The following is a 14519-nucleotide window of genomic DNA, read 5'->3' as shown; positions in this document are numbered from 1 at the left end:
TCAAGGAGAAAAAAAATTGGAGCGGAGAAGGATCCACCGGGGCCACGTATCTTCGGCCGGGGCGAACGAAGAACACTTCTGGTGAAGACGCGAACAGAGAGCGAACTAAAAATTGTTGTCGAGAAAGATCTCGCGAGCTTCTAGGGAGCTATCGTATTTTGGTTTGGTGTCGTAGGTGCACGGGCGTGCAGTGCATCGTGCGCGTGCGGATCCCGGAGAGAGGTAGCGAGAGCGAGCGAGGCAGGCAGAGAGAGAGAGAGATCGAGCGAGCGCAGGCCAGAGAGAGAGAGAGAGAGAGAGAGAGCTATCGAGAGAGCGCCGGAAGCGAGGAGAGGAGCGAGCGGAGCGGACGAGCGGAGGAGCGACTGTCCGGAAGGAGGCTGCCGCCAGCGGGCGAAAATTGTAAGAGTATCACTCTGTACGACTCCGTTTGTTCGTGCGAACCATTTGCGCGGTGGGACTAGTCAGCGGCTGTCGGACTTTGTGTGAAAATTTGGGTTGTAGATCGGTCACCGAAGCCGTCTGTCGGTCTTTCCGCGGAACACGGGGAGCAGAGTGTTTCTCTCTCTCAACGAGCGGGGGCTTATCGCTATTGGAATCGCGGGTCGCAGGTCGCGCAGACCTATCGAGATCGCTGTCGCTTCTCCGTCAGGAGTCAAAACATTTGTATTACCGATCAAAGTAACGAAAATACACTCGGATTACTATTTGTTCCACATCGTGCGTGTCGACTAATTTAATTACCCGCCGGGTTCCCCTTCTAATCCCCACAAGAGACCCACCCCAACTCCGACTTAAAAGTGCAGGAGCTGTCGAGTTCGTAGGCGATCGCGTCGACTCGCCGCCGCCTAATTAGTGTTGGTGGGCACGATACTCGTGCCTTGCGCCCAATATTCGTTCGTGAAAATTTTGGTGCATAGGTGGAAGGTGACGGACAGATCGTCGTGACTTTGCCCGCTTCCTAGTCACTAGGAGCGGTCGCATCTTCTCGTCATATATCACTTGTCATACACACATACGAGGTGTGGTTATAAAATAACGAGACTGATGCTTCCACAGAAGGAGTACGCATGCGCCAAACGCGAACGACCGACAGCTGTGTAGCGTGAAGCCTTCTCTTTCGAATGCGGCGCCTCCCGTGCCTGTAAACAAATTAGTCTGGCCGTGGCCTTCGTTTGTATAAGAGCTGGTGTTTTGTTTTGCCGGAAAAATGATAAGTGTAAAAATAGAGCAACGAATCGTCGTGAAATTTCACATGAAACTTGGAAAAAGCGCTACTGAAACTTATCTTTTATTAAAAGAAGTGTATGGCAATGAATGTTTATCACATGCGCGAGTTTTTGAGTGGTTTAAGCGTTTCCAAGATAGCCGAGAAGATCATTCACGCCTAGATCGCCCTTCCACGTCAAAAACGGATGAAAATATTGAAAAAGCCGGTAATCTGATTCAATCTGACCGTCGGTTAACTATTCGATTGCCGAAACTGTAGGAATTGAAAAAGAATGCGTAAGGCAAATTTTATATAACAATTTTAACATGCAAAAAGTGTGTGCCAAAATGGTACCTAAAATTCTCACGATTGAACAAAAAGAAGCTCGCGAAAATGTTTGTACTGATACTTTGAATGCCGTTAAAAATGACCCGAACTTGGAAAGAATGATAACATGTGACGAATCTTGGTTTTTCACTTATGATCCTGAAACTAAGCGCCAATCCATACATTGGAAGGGCCCAACTTCACCGAGAGCTAAAAAAGCTCGAATGAGCAAATCAAGATTCAAAGCGATGATGATTGTTTCTTTCGATATTCATGGGATTGTGTACCTTCACTGAGTTCCAGAAGGTCAAACTATTAATCAACATTACTACCTTGAGGTTCTTGTTCAACTCCGTGAAAGAATAAGAAAAGAACGACCCGAATTGTGGAAAAACAAGTCATGGGTTCTCCATCAAGACAACGCGCCAGCTCATTTTGCATTGTCTGTCAAGACGTTTCTAGTCAAGTACAACATCCCAGTGTTAGACTATCCGCCCTATTCTCCAGATCTTGCACCATGCGACTTTTATCTGTTTCCCAAGGTCAAATCTGCATTAAAAGGAACAAGATTTCAGTCCGTTGAAGACTCCGCTGTGAAAGAAAAAGCGGCACGCGTTATGAAGGAGCTCACAAAAGAGGGACTTCCAGCAATATTTCGAACAATGGAAAATTCGCATGGAGCGTTGTAGAGATAGAGGAGGGGTGTATATTGAAGGTGATAATAACAAAAAATGTATAAATTTAAAATAAAATGTTTTGCAGCAATAGTCTCGTTATTTTATAGCCACACCTCGTATACGTTCATATACTATTACTTCACACTATAATTTTATAACATTTTAATTAATTTCATTTTATATCCAACAAGATATGATTTCATGATGGTTTCTTAAGAAGTCATCGTTTTTAATTTTATATGCCCAAAAAATAGACTAGTCAGAATTTCTTTAACTCTCAATAACATACTGATATTGGGTTGGCAAATAAGTTCGTTCGGTTTTCTAGAGTAGAATAAAACACAACTTTATAATACACAAGATAAATTTTAATCAATTATATATTGGCCATCTTTATCGATGACTTCTTTCCACCAACTTCATTGTGCCGCATTCGTAAAACGTCTGGGGCTTATCGGCGAAAAACCAATCCATATGTTTTTTAACGACCTCTTCATCCTTGAAGGATTTTCTGTTCATAGAGTTCTGCAGCGACCGGAATAAATGATAGTCGGAAGGGGCAAGATCCGGTGAATATGGAGGATGAGGCAAAACATCCCAGCCAAGCTGAAACAATTTGTTCAATGTGGTCAATGTGGTCAATGTGGTCAATGTGTTCAAAGTGATCAATGATGTATGAGGTCTGGCGTTGTCGTGATAGAAGACGACACCCTTGCGATTTGCCAATTCTGCACGTTTTGTGCGGATTATTTGGTTCAATTTCGTCAATTGCGAACAGTATACAGTTGAATCAATCGTTTTGCCTGACAGTAACAGTTCGTAATAGATGACATCCTTGAAATCCCACCATACGGAGAGGATTATTTTCTTCAGATGCAGTCCCGCCTTCGAGGTTGTTTGCAGTGGCCCGCTGCTGTGCCCCTATGATTTTTTACGCGTTACATTATCGTAGACGACCCATTTTTCGTTACTCGTCACCATTCATTTAAAAAATGGGTCGTTTTCTTTGCGTTTTCGCAGCGAATCGCAGATGGATATCGTGTGGTCAAGTTAGTTTCGGTTAATTGATGCGGCACCTAAACATTAAGCCGAGAAATATATCCCAACTGGCGCAAATGCTTTTCTACGCTTGTGTGGGATATATTCAATGTCGTAGCAATCTCTCGTACCGATTGGGATGGATTTACTTCGATTATAGCCTTAATGTCACTTGAAATAATCTCAGTCGGGTGATCGGAGCGGGGCGCATCATTAACGTCGAAATCTACAGAACAGAAATTGGTATACCACATTTGGAATACGTGTTCTGTTAAGGCATCATCTCCATACACGGCATATCTTTTCATGAGCATCCGCAGCTCGTTTGCCTTTTTCAAAATAATAGAGCGAAATGTGATAATAATGCACGTTATTTATTTCCATATTCACAGCTACGGAGCACTTACAATACTGATGTTAACCAAACCAAACACAGCACAACATAAACAGTGAAACATAACCTTTCCAATGTGTATTCGATTTGCACGATAGCGCTGAGAAAAGAAAAGCGAATCCGCATGAAACTTACACTTAAACAGAAACCGAACGAACTTATTTGCCAACCCATTATACAGAGTGTTCCAAAAGTAACAGACCATCCTAATAACTCTCCAGTATTGAAGTGCCAAGGAAAATTATTTCAACAAAAGTTGTAGGGATTTAAGTGAGCTATCTTATGATGACCTTGACTTTGACCTTGACCTCTATTTTCAAGGTCATTTGAAGATAAACTTGCGGTTTTTAAATGGGAACCCTTATTTTATATTACACTGTTTTTTCTACTAGTTAATTTGAACAACTTTTGTCTAAAACATTTTTTATTTGTCTAATATTTTTTGAGATATTTGAGGAAAACCTGATAACTTTTTCATTATTTAACTTACGATATCTCGCTAATTATTTGTCGGAAGAAAAAGTGGTATTGGGTGAGTGCAAAAGTTCATGCGGAGTTTCAATAGATGGAGTTATAAGCGTCGTAAAGTGTTGTCATTAATACTTCCATCTACATATTATATAACGTTGGAAAGGTGACGTCTTCAGCTGTTATTAAAAAAAAAATCATTTGTTTTCATACAAACTGCTTCGAGAAATATCACTTTAAAAATGAGTATCGATAAGGTGCATTTACGGCATGTTATACTTTACGAGTTTCGGAAGGGAATAAACGTTGCCGCAGCCGTAAAAAACATTCAGGATGTTTATCAGGATGAAGCACCAGCTAAACGAACTGTAGAAAAATAGTTTGCTAAATTTCGGCGCGGAGAATTTAACCTTGAAGACGAGCCACGCTCTGGTCGACCTTCTGACATTGATGACGATGTTTTGCGTACTTTAGTGCTCAATAATCCGCGAATTTCAACAGAAGAAGTTGCTAAATCACTAAACGTTGACCGATCAATCGCTTTTCGGCGTTTAAAAAAGATGGGATTCGATTTGAAGCTCGATATATGGGTGCCCCATTTGCTGACCGAGAAGAACAAAATCAAGCGAATTTCTGCAGCCGTTTCTTTACTCGGGCGGCTCAATAACGAGTCGTTTTTGGATCGACTAGTGACGGGCGATGAGAAATGGGTCCTGTACAACAATGTTCAGCGCAAACGGACATGGAAACAATCAGGTGAGCATGGTGACGCAATGCCAAAGGCCAGTTTGCACCCGATGAAGGTGATGCTCTCTGTTTGGTGGGATTGCAAGGGCATAATCTATTTCGAGCTTCTCCCCGCTGGCGAAACGATTGATTCGGACAAGTACTGTCGCCAATTAACCAATCTGAATCGAGAAATAAAAGTGAAACGTCCGATTTTGTCAAATCGCAAGGGAGTCGTCTTTCATCACGACAACGCCAGACCACACGTTTCGAAAAAGACGCTGCGCAAACTGAAGAGCCTGAAATGGGATGTCTTAACGCATCCACCGTATTCTCCTGATATCGCACCATCTGACTATCACTTGTTCCGGTCACTGCAAAATTATTTAAATGGAAAAACTTTGACTCTTTGGAGGCCTTAAAAAACGGCGTCTCTTCGTTCTTCGAATCTAAACCGCGCAGTTTTTATGATCGAGGCATCCGTATGCTGCCAGAACGTTGGGAAAAGATTATAGAAAACGATGGAGAATATATCATTGATTGAATAAAGATTTTTGTTTGCCTAATCACTGTGTGACTTTTACTCACAAACTCCGCACGAACTTTTGCACTCACCCAATATATTCCACATCACATTATTTTTAAGTGTATTTAATATAACAGACGAGAAAGGTATGCATGTGAATTTATATTGACATATTATACATATGTGTAATACATACTATACATAATACATATAATACATATTATACATATGTATAACATGTCAATATAGCTAACATAGATTTAATTACTGATATTTTAAACGAATGTGCGATTAACATAAAAACTTTAATGAAACCTAATAGCATCGCGACATTACATATCATACATTCATGTTTATTATATTCATGTTTAGATTTTTATCAATCTTATATATTATATTTTTTGTTTTACTTTCATATACGAGGGTGGTCCGATAAGTACTTAGCCTACAAAAGAAAAACGAAAATTTTGGAAATGTAGCGATTTATTTCTCAACATAGTTTCCTTTTAGCTCGATACACTTGATCCAGCGATGCTCCAACTTCTTTAACCCGTCTGAAAAATACGTTTTCTCGAAGTCTGCAAAGTAGGCCTCCGTGGCGACGATGACCTCCTCATTCGACTCAAATTTCTGCCCGGCGAGTGACTTTTTCAAGTTTGGAAACAAAAAGAAGTCGCACGGGGCCAAATCTGGAGAATACGGTGGATGGGGAAGCAGTTCGTAGCCCAATTCGACCAATTTGACCGTGGCGAGGGCGAAGGTGTGAGCCGGTGTGTTGTCATGGTGGAAGAGCACTTTTTTCTTCGCCAAATGGAGCCGTTTTTTCTGCAATTCGGCGTCGAATCGGCCCAATAATTCGGCATAGTACAGCCCTGTGACCGTTTTGCCCTCCTCGAGGTAGTCGATGTAGATCACACCTTGTGAATCCCAGAAAACGGTGGTCATCACCTTTCCAGCCGATAGGACAGTCTTCGCCTTCTTCGGAGCACGTTCGCCGGGTGAAGTCCACTGTTTCGATTGTTTCTTGGTCTCTGGTGTGTAGCAATGGATCCATGTTTCGTCGGCGGTCACGAAATGACGCAAAAACTCCTTCGGATTGCGCTTAAACAGCGTCAAACACTGCTCTGAAGTGGCCTCACGGTTGCGCTTATTGTCCGGAGTGAGTAAACGCGGCACCCATCGCGCCGACAGCTTTCTCATGCCCAAAATTTCATGCAGGATATGACCCACGCGGTCTTTTGAGATGCCTACTGTCTCAGCTATCTCGCGCACCTTCAATCGGCGGTCTGCCAATACGAGATCGTGGATTTTTGTCATGTTATCCTCCGTGGTAGCCGTTTTCGGGGCACCTGGGCGTGGCTCATCGAAAACCGACGTGCGACCACGTTGAAACTCGTTAAATTTTTGACGGTCGCCATCGAAGGAGAAGAGTCACCATACACAGCATCCAAGCGCTCTTTGATTTCGCTGCGCGATTTCCCTTCCAAAAACAAGAATCGAATCACCGACCGATATTGCTCTTTTTCCATTTTTTTAAAATCCGCGGACACGCCCGCTTCCACACGCGGTCACAACAAAACTACGAGTCCGATTCGGCTGAAATTTCGACAGTAGCCGTCTACGAGAATGTACTACACGATAGTAAATTTCTCTTGCGATAGTGGCGCCATCGGGCGGTGAGGCTAAGTACTTATCGGACCGCCTCGTACTTGGCATCTCCCTCTCCCTCTCTCACTTTATCTCCCTCTCCCTCTCTCACTCTATTCCTTCTCCCTCTCCCTCACTCTCTCCCTCCCTCTCCCCCCTCTGTCTCACACTCTCTCCCTCTCCCCCTCCCTCCCTCCCTTCCTATCCCTCCCTCTCTCCCCTCCCCCTCCCTCTCTCACCATCCCTTTCCTTTTCTCTTCTTCCCGCTTTCTCCCTCTCCCTCTCTCTCACTCTCTCCCTCTCTCCCTCTTTCTTTCTCTCCCTCCCTCCCTCTCCCTCCCTCTCTCACCACTCTCCCCTCCCTCCCCTCCCTTCCCACCTCTCTCCCTCTTACTCTCTCTCTCTCTCTCTCTCTCCTCTCTCTCTCTCTCTCTCTCTCTCTCTCTCTCTCTCTCTCTCTCTCTCTCTCTCTCTCTCCCCCTCTCCCTCTCTCTCACTCTCTCCCTCTCTCCCTCTTTCTTTCTCTCCCTCCTCCCTCTCCCTCCCTCTCTCACCACTCTCCCCTCCCTCCCCTCCCTTCCCCCCTCTCTCCCTCTTACTCTCTCTCTCTCTCTCTCTCTCTCTCTCTCTCTCTCTCCTCTCTCTCTCTCTCTCTCTCTCCTCTCTCTCTCTCTCTCTCTCTCTCTCTCTCTCTCTCTCTCTCTCTCTCTCTCTCTCTTCTCTCTCTCTCTCTCTCTCTCTCTCCTCTCTCTCTCTCTCTCTCTCTCTCTCTCTCTCTCTCTCTCTCTCTCTCTCTCTCTCTCTCTCCTCTCTCTCTCTCTCTCTCTCTCTCTCTCTCTCTCTCTCTCTCTCTCTCTCTCTCTCTCTCTCTCTCTCTCTCTCTCTCTCTCTCTCTCTCCTCTCTCTCTCTCTCTCTCTCTCTCTCTCTCTCTCCTCTCCTCCTCTCTCTCTCTCCTCTCTCTCTCTCTCCTATCTCCCTCTGTCACTCCCCCTTCCTCCCTCCCTCCCCCTTCCCATCTCTGCTCCCACGCTATCCCATACCCCTCTCCCTCCCTCTGTCTCCCTCCATCTCCCTCTCTCCCCTCCCTCCCTTCCCCCTCTCCCCGCTCCCTACCTCTCCATACCTCCCTCTCCACCCCTCCTCTCTATCTCCCTCCCACCACTCCCCGCCCTCCCACCCCTCTCCCTCGTTCCCCTCTTTCGCTATATCCCCCCTCTCTCCTTCCCCCCCTCTCTCTCTCTCGTCGGCTTCTGAAAATGAACAAAAACTACGGGAGCGGAGTGCGTCAGCATCAGTAAGCGCAAAAAATACAAAGATTGATAATATATACAAGATGATACAGGAAATTCAGGACGAAATGATAGAGAAGAATGTAATTAGAAGGGTTATAACGGAAGCTATCGACGAAGAAATGGCTAGAGTAAGAGAAGAATTATTGCACTGGAGATCTTATGAGTTGGAAACACTAATAAGTGAAGCATTGAAAGCTGAGATGCAAAAAACATTAAGCAGTATACCGATGCAAAACATGGGAACAGGACAGATAGAAAAAAGTTACAGCGGAGCTGTAAAAAGAATCAAGAATCGGTGTTAATAATTAAACCTAAAGATAGAGAAGAGAATAAGTCAAGTGAAAATACAAAAAAAGATATAAAAAAACTTGATATCTCGAAACTAGGAGTGGGAATCACAAAATTGAAGAAAGTGACGAAAAGAGCAATTGTAGTGGGGTGCGAAAATAAGTCCCAAGCCGAAAAACTAAAGCAGGAAATCGTAAAAGATATAGGAGAAAAATATGAAGTACAAGCAAGCAAAGAAGAAGAAAATGGAGATGAAGGTATTCGATATCGACAAAGAAAAATGTGAAAAGGAACAAAATATTTGGGAGAAAATAGTAGACCAAAATGGACTGGAGAAAAATAACATCGAGGGGAAGATAGTATATAAGGCGGTAAAGGCTAATTCAAAAAAGTTAGCTGTAATAGCGGAGGTGAATAATGAGACTAGAGAGAAATTTTTGCAGATAGAAAAATTAAAAATAGGATGGAACATATGCGAAGTACAAGACTATATAGGGATACTAAGGTGTTTCAAGTGCTATAGGTATTATCATTTTGCTAAAGATTGTAAGAAAAAAGAAACCTGCGGAAATTGCGCAAAACATGCGACCCAGGAATGTAAAAGCGAGACGAAAAAGTGTGTTAATTATGAGGAAAAAATTAATGTTTTTAAAATTAAAAACTTGAAATCGGATCACTCGGCGTACGATAATAACTGTCCATGTTTTAAGAAAGAAGTAGAAAAACAAAAAATAGAATTCAATATAATAATATACAGTAATTAGGAAAAGTAAACAGGGCAGAATAATTTGTTTAAATGCACAGGGATTTTTGAGGCATAAAGATGAAGCAGAATAATCTATTTAAATGCACAGGGATTTTTGAGATATAAAGATGAAATAGAGAATGTTTTGGTAAAGAAATATAAACCTAATATAATGGGATTTACAGAAACTCAACGCAGCAGATAGAGGATCACGAATTGTACATTAGTGAGTATGTTTGTGTGCGAGGTGACTCAGAATCTAATAGAACGGGCGAAGTATTGTTATATCAGGTGTAGTAAAAAGAAATCCATTATTTTTCCAATAGATGGCTTTAGTTATCTGTATCTCACGTTGTATAAGTCCGATCGGGTTCCACTAGATGGCGTTAGAAAGAGAATGAGATTTCGTACTAAAAAAACTTTTCTGTCAGTTTTGTGATTAGTTGACTCAGTTTTGTTTGAGCGCGCGTCAAAGATAGACACTAGCAAAGAGAAAATACGCTATATTTTACAGTTTTTCTTCGATAAAGGCGAAAACGCAAGCCAGGCGGCTGAAAATGTGAATAGTGTTTATGGTCCTGATACTGTAACAGCCAATCACGCGCAATTTTGGTTTCGTCGATTACGTTCCGGTAATTTCGATGTCAAAGATGTGTTACGTCCTGCGGACTCCGCGTACTTTGAATTTGTTGTCAAGTAGGGCGGATTGCATTTTATATTATACTACCAAATGTTCACATTCCGCGACCCTCCGAGAACTGTGACGTCACACACACAGATTTCTCTTTCTTTTCTCTCTGCGTTAATCACCAGAGTTTCCTCTATTTCCGTCGGAAAAGATCCGTTGAGTCATTTTGGCCATATACCTCCTCTCCAAATAACCTTAAATAACTTCCCGTTCGGAGCAATAATTTTCTTTGAAGACGGACCGACCAGACAATCTTTCATGCTGTTATATGATGTTGCCAGCCTTTGATCTTCGGAAACTCACGCGTTTCCCACGTTATTCATAAATTCCTATCGCGCATAACCTCTGACTAACCCTAGCGAAACCTTGAAATCTTTTACTGCCATAGATACCCGATCCTTTATCATATTTACCTAAGAACCCTACTAAAACCCCACTTCCGAAAAGTTTGCAACAAAATCCTATACCCATATTTGGACATAAACTTTGGAGCCTGACGCAACTTCCCAAACCCCACCTCTCGACCGAGGTGACGTTTTTGGTAAAGTAAAAAAACTATGCCACTTCTATTTTTTCTCCCGACCGACCCGCAGCCAGGACAGAGCCTTCTCTCCAACACCCCTTCAGGGTTTCTTGATAACCAATCCTACTAGTGAGTCAGATCAATATTCTTCAGTCATCTATTCTTCTGTGCAACGATATCGTGCACTCTTGAGACATTGCGAGAGATCCTGCTGAGACCAGTTTCTAGTCCTTGGCGCAACTTGGGTCCATCCTCACAGAGACGCAACAACCACACCTTTCATTGTCTACTAAGATCAGAGAAGTCCAGCAGTAAGTTACTTATATTTTCTTTTACCTGAGTGACTTCTTTCGTTTCATATTTTTTATCTTTTCTTCTCTCTCTTTTCTTTTCCTTTCGTTTTACTTCTGTTTTCTATCCTCCTTGGCATTCCTCCTTAATTGTTAAATCAAACGTCAGTGGCCCAATTCTTTCGATCACAGTCGGACATAACGAACACGGAATATTGTTCTGAGTAATCGAGAATCATTGTTCTAAGCGCGATTGTTAACCACATATGTATACAGACACATTATAATGTTACGTCCTAGAGGAGGAACGCAACCCTTTCGTTCGCGAGTAAGGCGAACCTCGTTCGTACACGCGTATCAGTGAACGGGTCAGGGACCCGACGGGTCCCTTTACTCGGGCACCGACGTACGACGAGCGGTCCGTTTTTCGGTCAGGGACGCGAATCCCTTTACCGGGGATAGGACCATGAGTTGACTGTTGGAAGGGTATATGTGATTTTGAAATTAATTGGAAAAAGAATGAAATATAAACAGATTTATTAAAATGACTATAATAACAAAATGAATTACGGCGCGGTTTAATACAGTTGAGGAATGACTGTGTATGTGTATGTGTGTATGTATGAGAAGTGAAAGAAGGAGGAAATAAAAAAAAAGGTAGAAGCAAAAAAAAACAGAACTTATTGCTGACTCCTGTTATCCCGAAGGTGAGCAAAAAATAAAATTGTCGTTTGGTAGCTCCTGCTCGGTAGGTTAAGTTGTGCTCGTCCACTCCCTTCCGGTTGTTCAATTATAACACAAACACTAATGCCTTTTGCTGATTTCTTTGAATGTTTGCACAAACTCAGATATATGAATCGTAGATATATTATCTGAATGTCTGACTTGAAATCTAAATTCTGAATGCTCAAAACAGAATATCCGAGTGAGAGTATGACTGCCTTTTTCAGAGTAGAATTAGAAGTAGAAGTAGTGTGTCGCGGAGGCGGATTACCGCGGTTTTTATAGTGATAATCGGAGGCAGAAACTATCAGGGTGGGTAGAGAGATGGCCTTTGAGGAAGGGGTGAATTGGTCTTAGTGGGAAAAAGTCTCAGCCATTAGCAAAGTTAAAAGACATCGTAGGAGGAGACAGTTAGTTTTTGGAGATATGAATATGGAAGGGCTAAAGGGTGGAGCGTGGGTGTCTCATAGTTTTAGGTGGATATATGATTGGCTGAATGAATTAGGCGCGACAAGCGTGGAGGTGGTGGATTCTTGAGATAGAGAAATGTATACAAGTGGCCAGCTGGAAAAATCAAAATGCCGTAAATCAAAGGCTGAGATCAGATTTTACGACTATCAGTGAAGTAAGCTTTATTGGTTGACTGATAGGGCACATATGGTTTTGGATTGGGAAGATATAAGTTTCAAGTTTTAGAGCAGGAATGCTCTGTGTTGCTTTGTTTTACTGAAGGTTTGTTAGCGCGGAGTTTCAAATTTTTATGGCTAGGACGACGGACACACTTGGCGAACACTACCCAGATATAAACTTTAAACGAAGACGTAGATTTTTACAACAGGGCACTGTTTCCTGTTATGGAATTTTCCCGAATCGCCTTTCATTTGGCGCGACGGCTGTTCGCCAGATGGGTCTGTTTCCTAATTTATATTTATATATGTATATATTCCTATTATAGTTATATTAGGAGAATATAAATCCGCGAGAGGAAAGAATTTTTAATAATTAAATCTACAGGACGTAACAATAAAATCTTACAAATTTTATTTCATTGTGAACTTCTGTCTAATCACTAATAAAACAAGTTGTTTGTAATTGTAAACCAATCACGTTTTCCAAATAATTATTCTCAACCAAAAATTCTCCCTTCCCTCAACTATCGCTCACGGTCCTATCCCAGGTAAAAGGATTCAGTTCCTTGACCTAAATAAAGGACCACTGACGTCTGCGCCAGATAAAGGGGTCATTCCGATCCTTGATCTGTTCCGCAGATTTGCGAGTACGTCGGAGCTTGCGAAAGTAAGCGTCAAGTTGCGTTCCTCCTCCAGGACGTAACAGATGCACCACGCACTGGAAGGCCAATTGTCGAAAATATCGATAAAATCATGGACATTGTCGAGTCCGACCGTCATGTAAGCACTGTTTCGGTTGCCCAAGAGCTAAAGATTGCACAAAAAGCCGTTTGGAACCATTTGAATAAGGCTGGATACAAAAAGAATCTCGATGTATGGGTGCCACACGAGTTAACGAGAAAAAACCTCATGGACCGAATTTCCATCTGCTAATCGCTGCTGAATCGCAACAAAATCGACCCATTTCTGAAGCGGTTGGTCACTGGTGATGAAAAGTGGATCACTTACGACAACGTCAAGCGAAAACGGTCGTGGTCGAATCGCGGTGAGCCGGCGGAAACGGTGGCCAAGCCAGGATTGACGGCCAGGAAGGTTTTGCTGTGTATTTGGTGGGATTGGCAGGGAATTATCTACTATGAGCTGCTCCCCTACGGCAAAACTCTTAACTCGGAACTGTACTGTCAACAATTGGACCGTCTGAAGGAAGCAATCGCCCAGAAGCGGCCAGCTTTGGCCAATAGGAGAGGAATTGTGTTCCATCAGGACAACGCCGGGCCACATACATCGATAGTGACTCGCCAGAAGCTCTGGGAGCTTGGTTGGGAGGTTCTTATGCATCCAACTTATAGTCCGGACCTGGCACCAAGTGATTACCATCTGTTCCTGTCCATGGCGAACAATTTTGCTGGTGAAAGATTCGCTTCAAGAGAGGCTTGTGAAAATCGACTGTCTCAATTTTTTGCCAATAGGGACGAGGGCTTCTATGAGAGAGGCATAATGAAATTACCTTCAAAATGGCAACAAGTTATCGAACAAAACGGCGCATATTTGACCTAAATCGGATCATTCTAACTATGGTAATTAAAGCTTTCAATTTCATGCAAAAATAATGGATTTCTTTTACTACACCTGATATTTCGGCAGCTAAGAAATAAAACTGGATATAATGTAGGAAAGCAAAAAGAGGTTATATAGAACAAAAAGTTAATAAAAATAAAAAGGATCCGAAACAAATGTGGAGGGTATTAAAAGAAATGTTGAAAGGTAAAGAAACTGATAAAGGGTATAAAGAAATACAATTAGGAAATAGAATAACCTGTAACGTAGAGGAAATGGCCGATAAATTTAATTGTTATTTTGTTGACTGTATTAGGGCAATAACATACATAATTAGTAAGGTAGATTGCATAGGATATAGAAAATATACTGACTGTGTTCTAGAAATATTCACACAAATAGAAATAGAGCAATTATATAAAATAGTCCGAAAATTAGAAAATAAGGCAGGTACAGAAGAAGGTATAACTGTAGAGAAACTGTAGAGAATGAAACATGTAGTAGAAGCAGCAGGAGAAAAAATATGCAATATATTAAATAAGTCACTCGAAGAGTGAGTATTCCCTAATGAATGGAAAGAAGCGATTATAGTTCCGGTACCTAAAGTTCGAGGAACGAATAAAGTTGAAGAATTCAGACCGATAAATAAATTACCAGTGTACGAGAAAATATTGGAGATAATAGTTCAGAAACAATTAGTAGAATACTTAGAAAATAATGAGCTGCTTAGAGAGTGTCAATCGGGTTTTAGGACAAAGCATTCATGCGAA

General features: G+C 42.2%; 1 protein-coding gene across 1 annotated transcript; it reads left to right on the top strand.

Moving 5' to 3' along the window:
- Nucleotides 1–1206: 1206 nt before the first annotated feature.
- LOC112589891 (putative uncharacterized protein FLJ37770) lies at nucleotides 1207–2226 on the top strand. The gene is made up of 2 exons (XM_025304775.1): nucleotides 1207–1436; nucleotides 2099–2226. Exons 1-2 carry the CDS (start codon nucleotides 1211–1213, stop codon nucleotides 2224–2226), a joined length of 354 nt encoding a protein of 117 aa, XP_025160560.1. The 5' UTR covers nucleotides 1207–1210.
- The last annotated feature ends 12293 nt before the right edge of the window (nucleotides 2227–14519 follow it).

This window comes from Harpegnathos saltator, unplaced genomic scaffold (genome assembly GCF_003227715.2).
Source record: "Harpegnathos saltator strain DR-91 unplaced genomic scaffold, Hsal_v8.6 scaffold65, whole genome shotgun sequence".
NCBI classification, from domain to species: domain Eukaryota; kingdom Metazoa; phylum Arthropoda; class Insecta; order Hymenoptera; family Formicidae; genus Harpegnathos; species Harpegnathos saltator.
The sequence above is the reverse complement of the archived record's forward strand: the minus strand, read 5'-3'. Positions and strand labels throughout refer to the sequence as shown.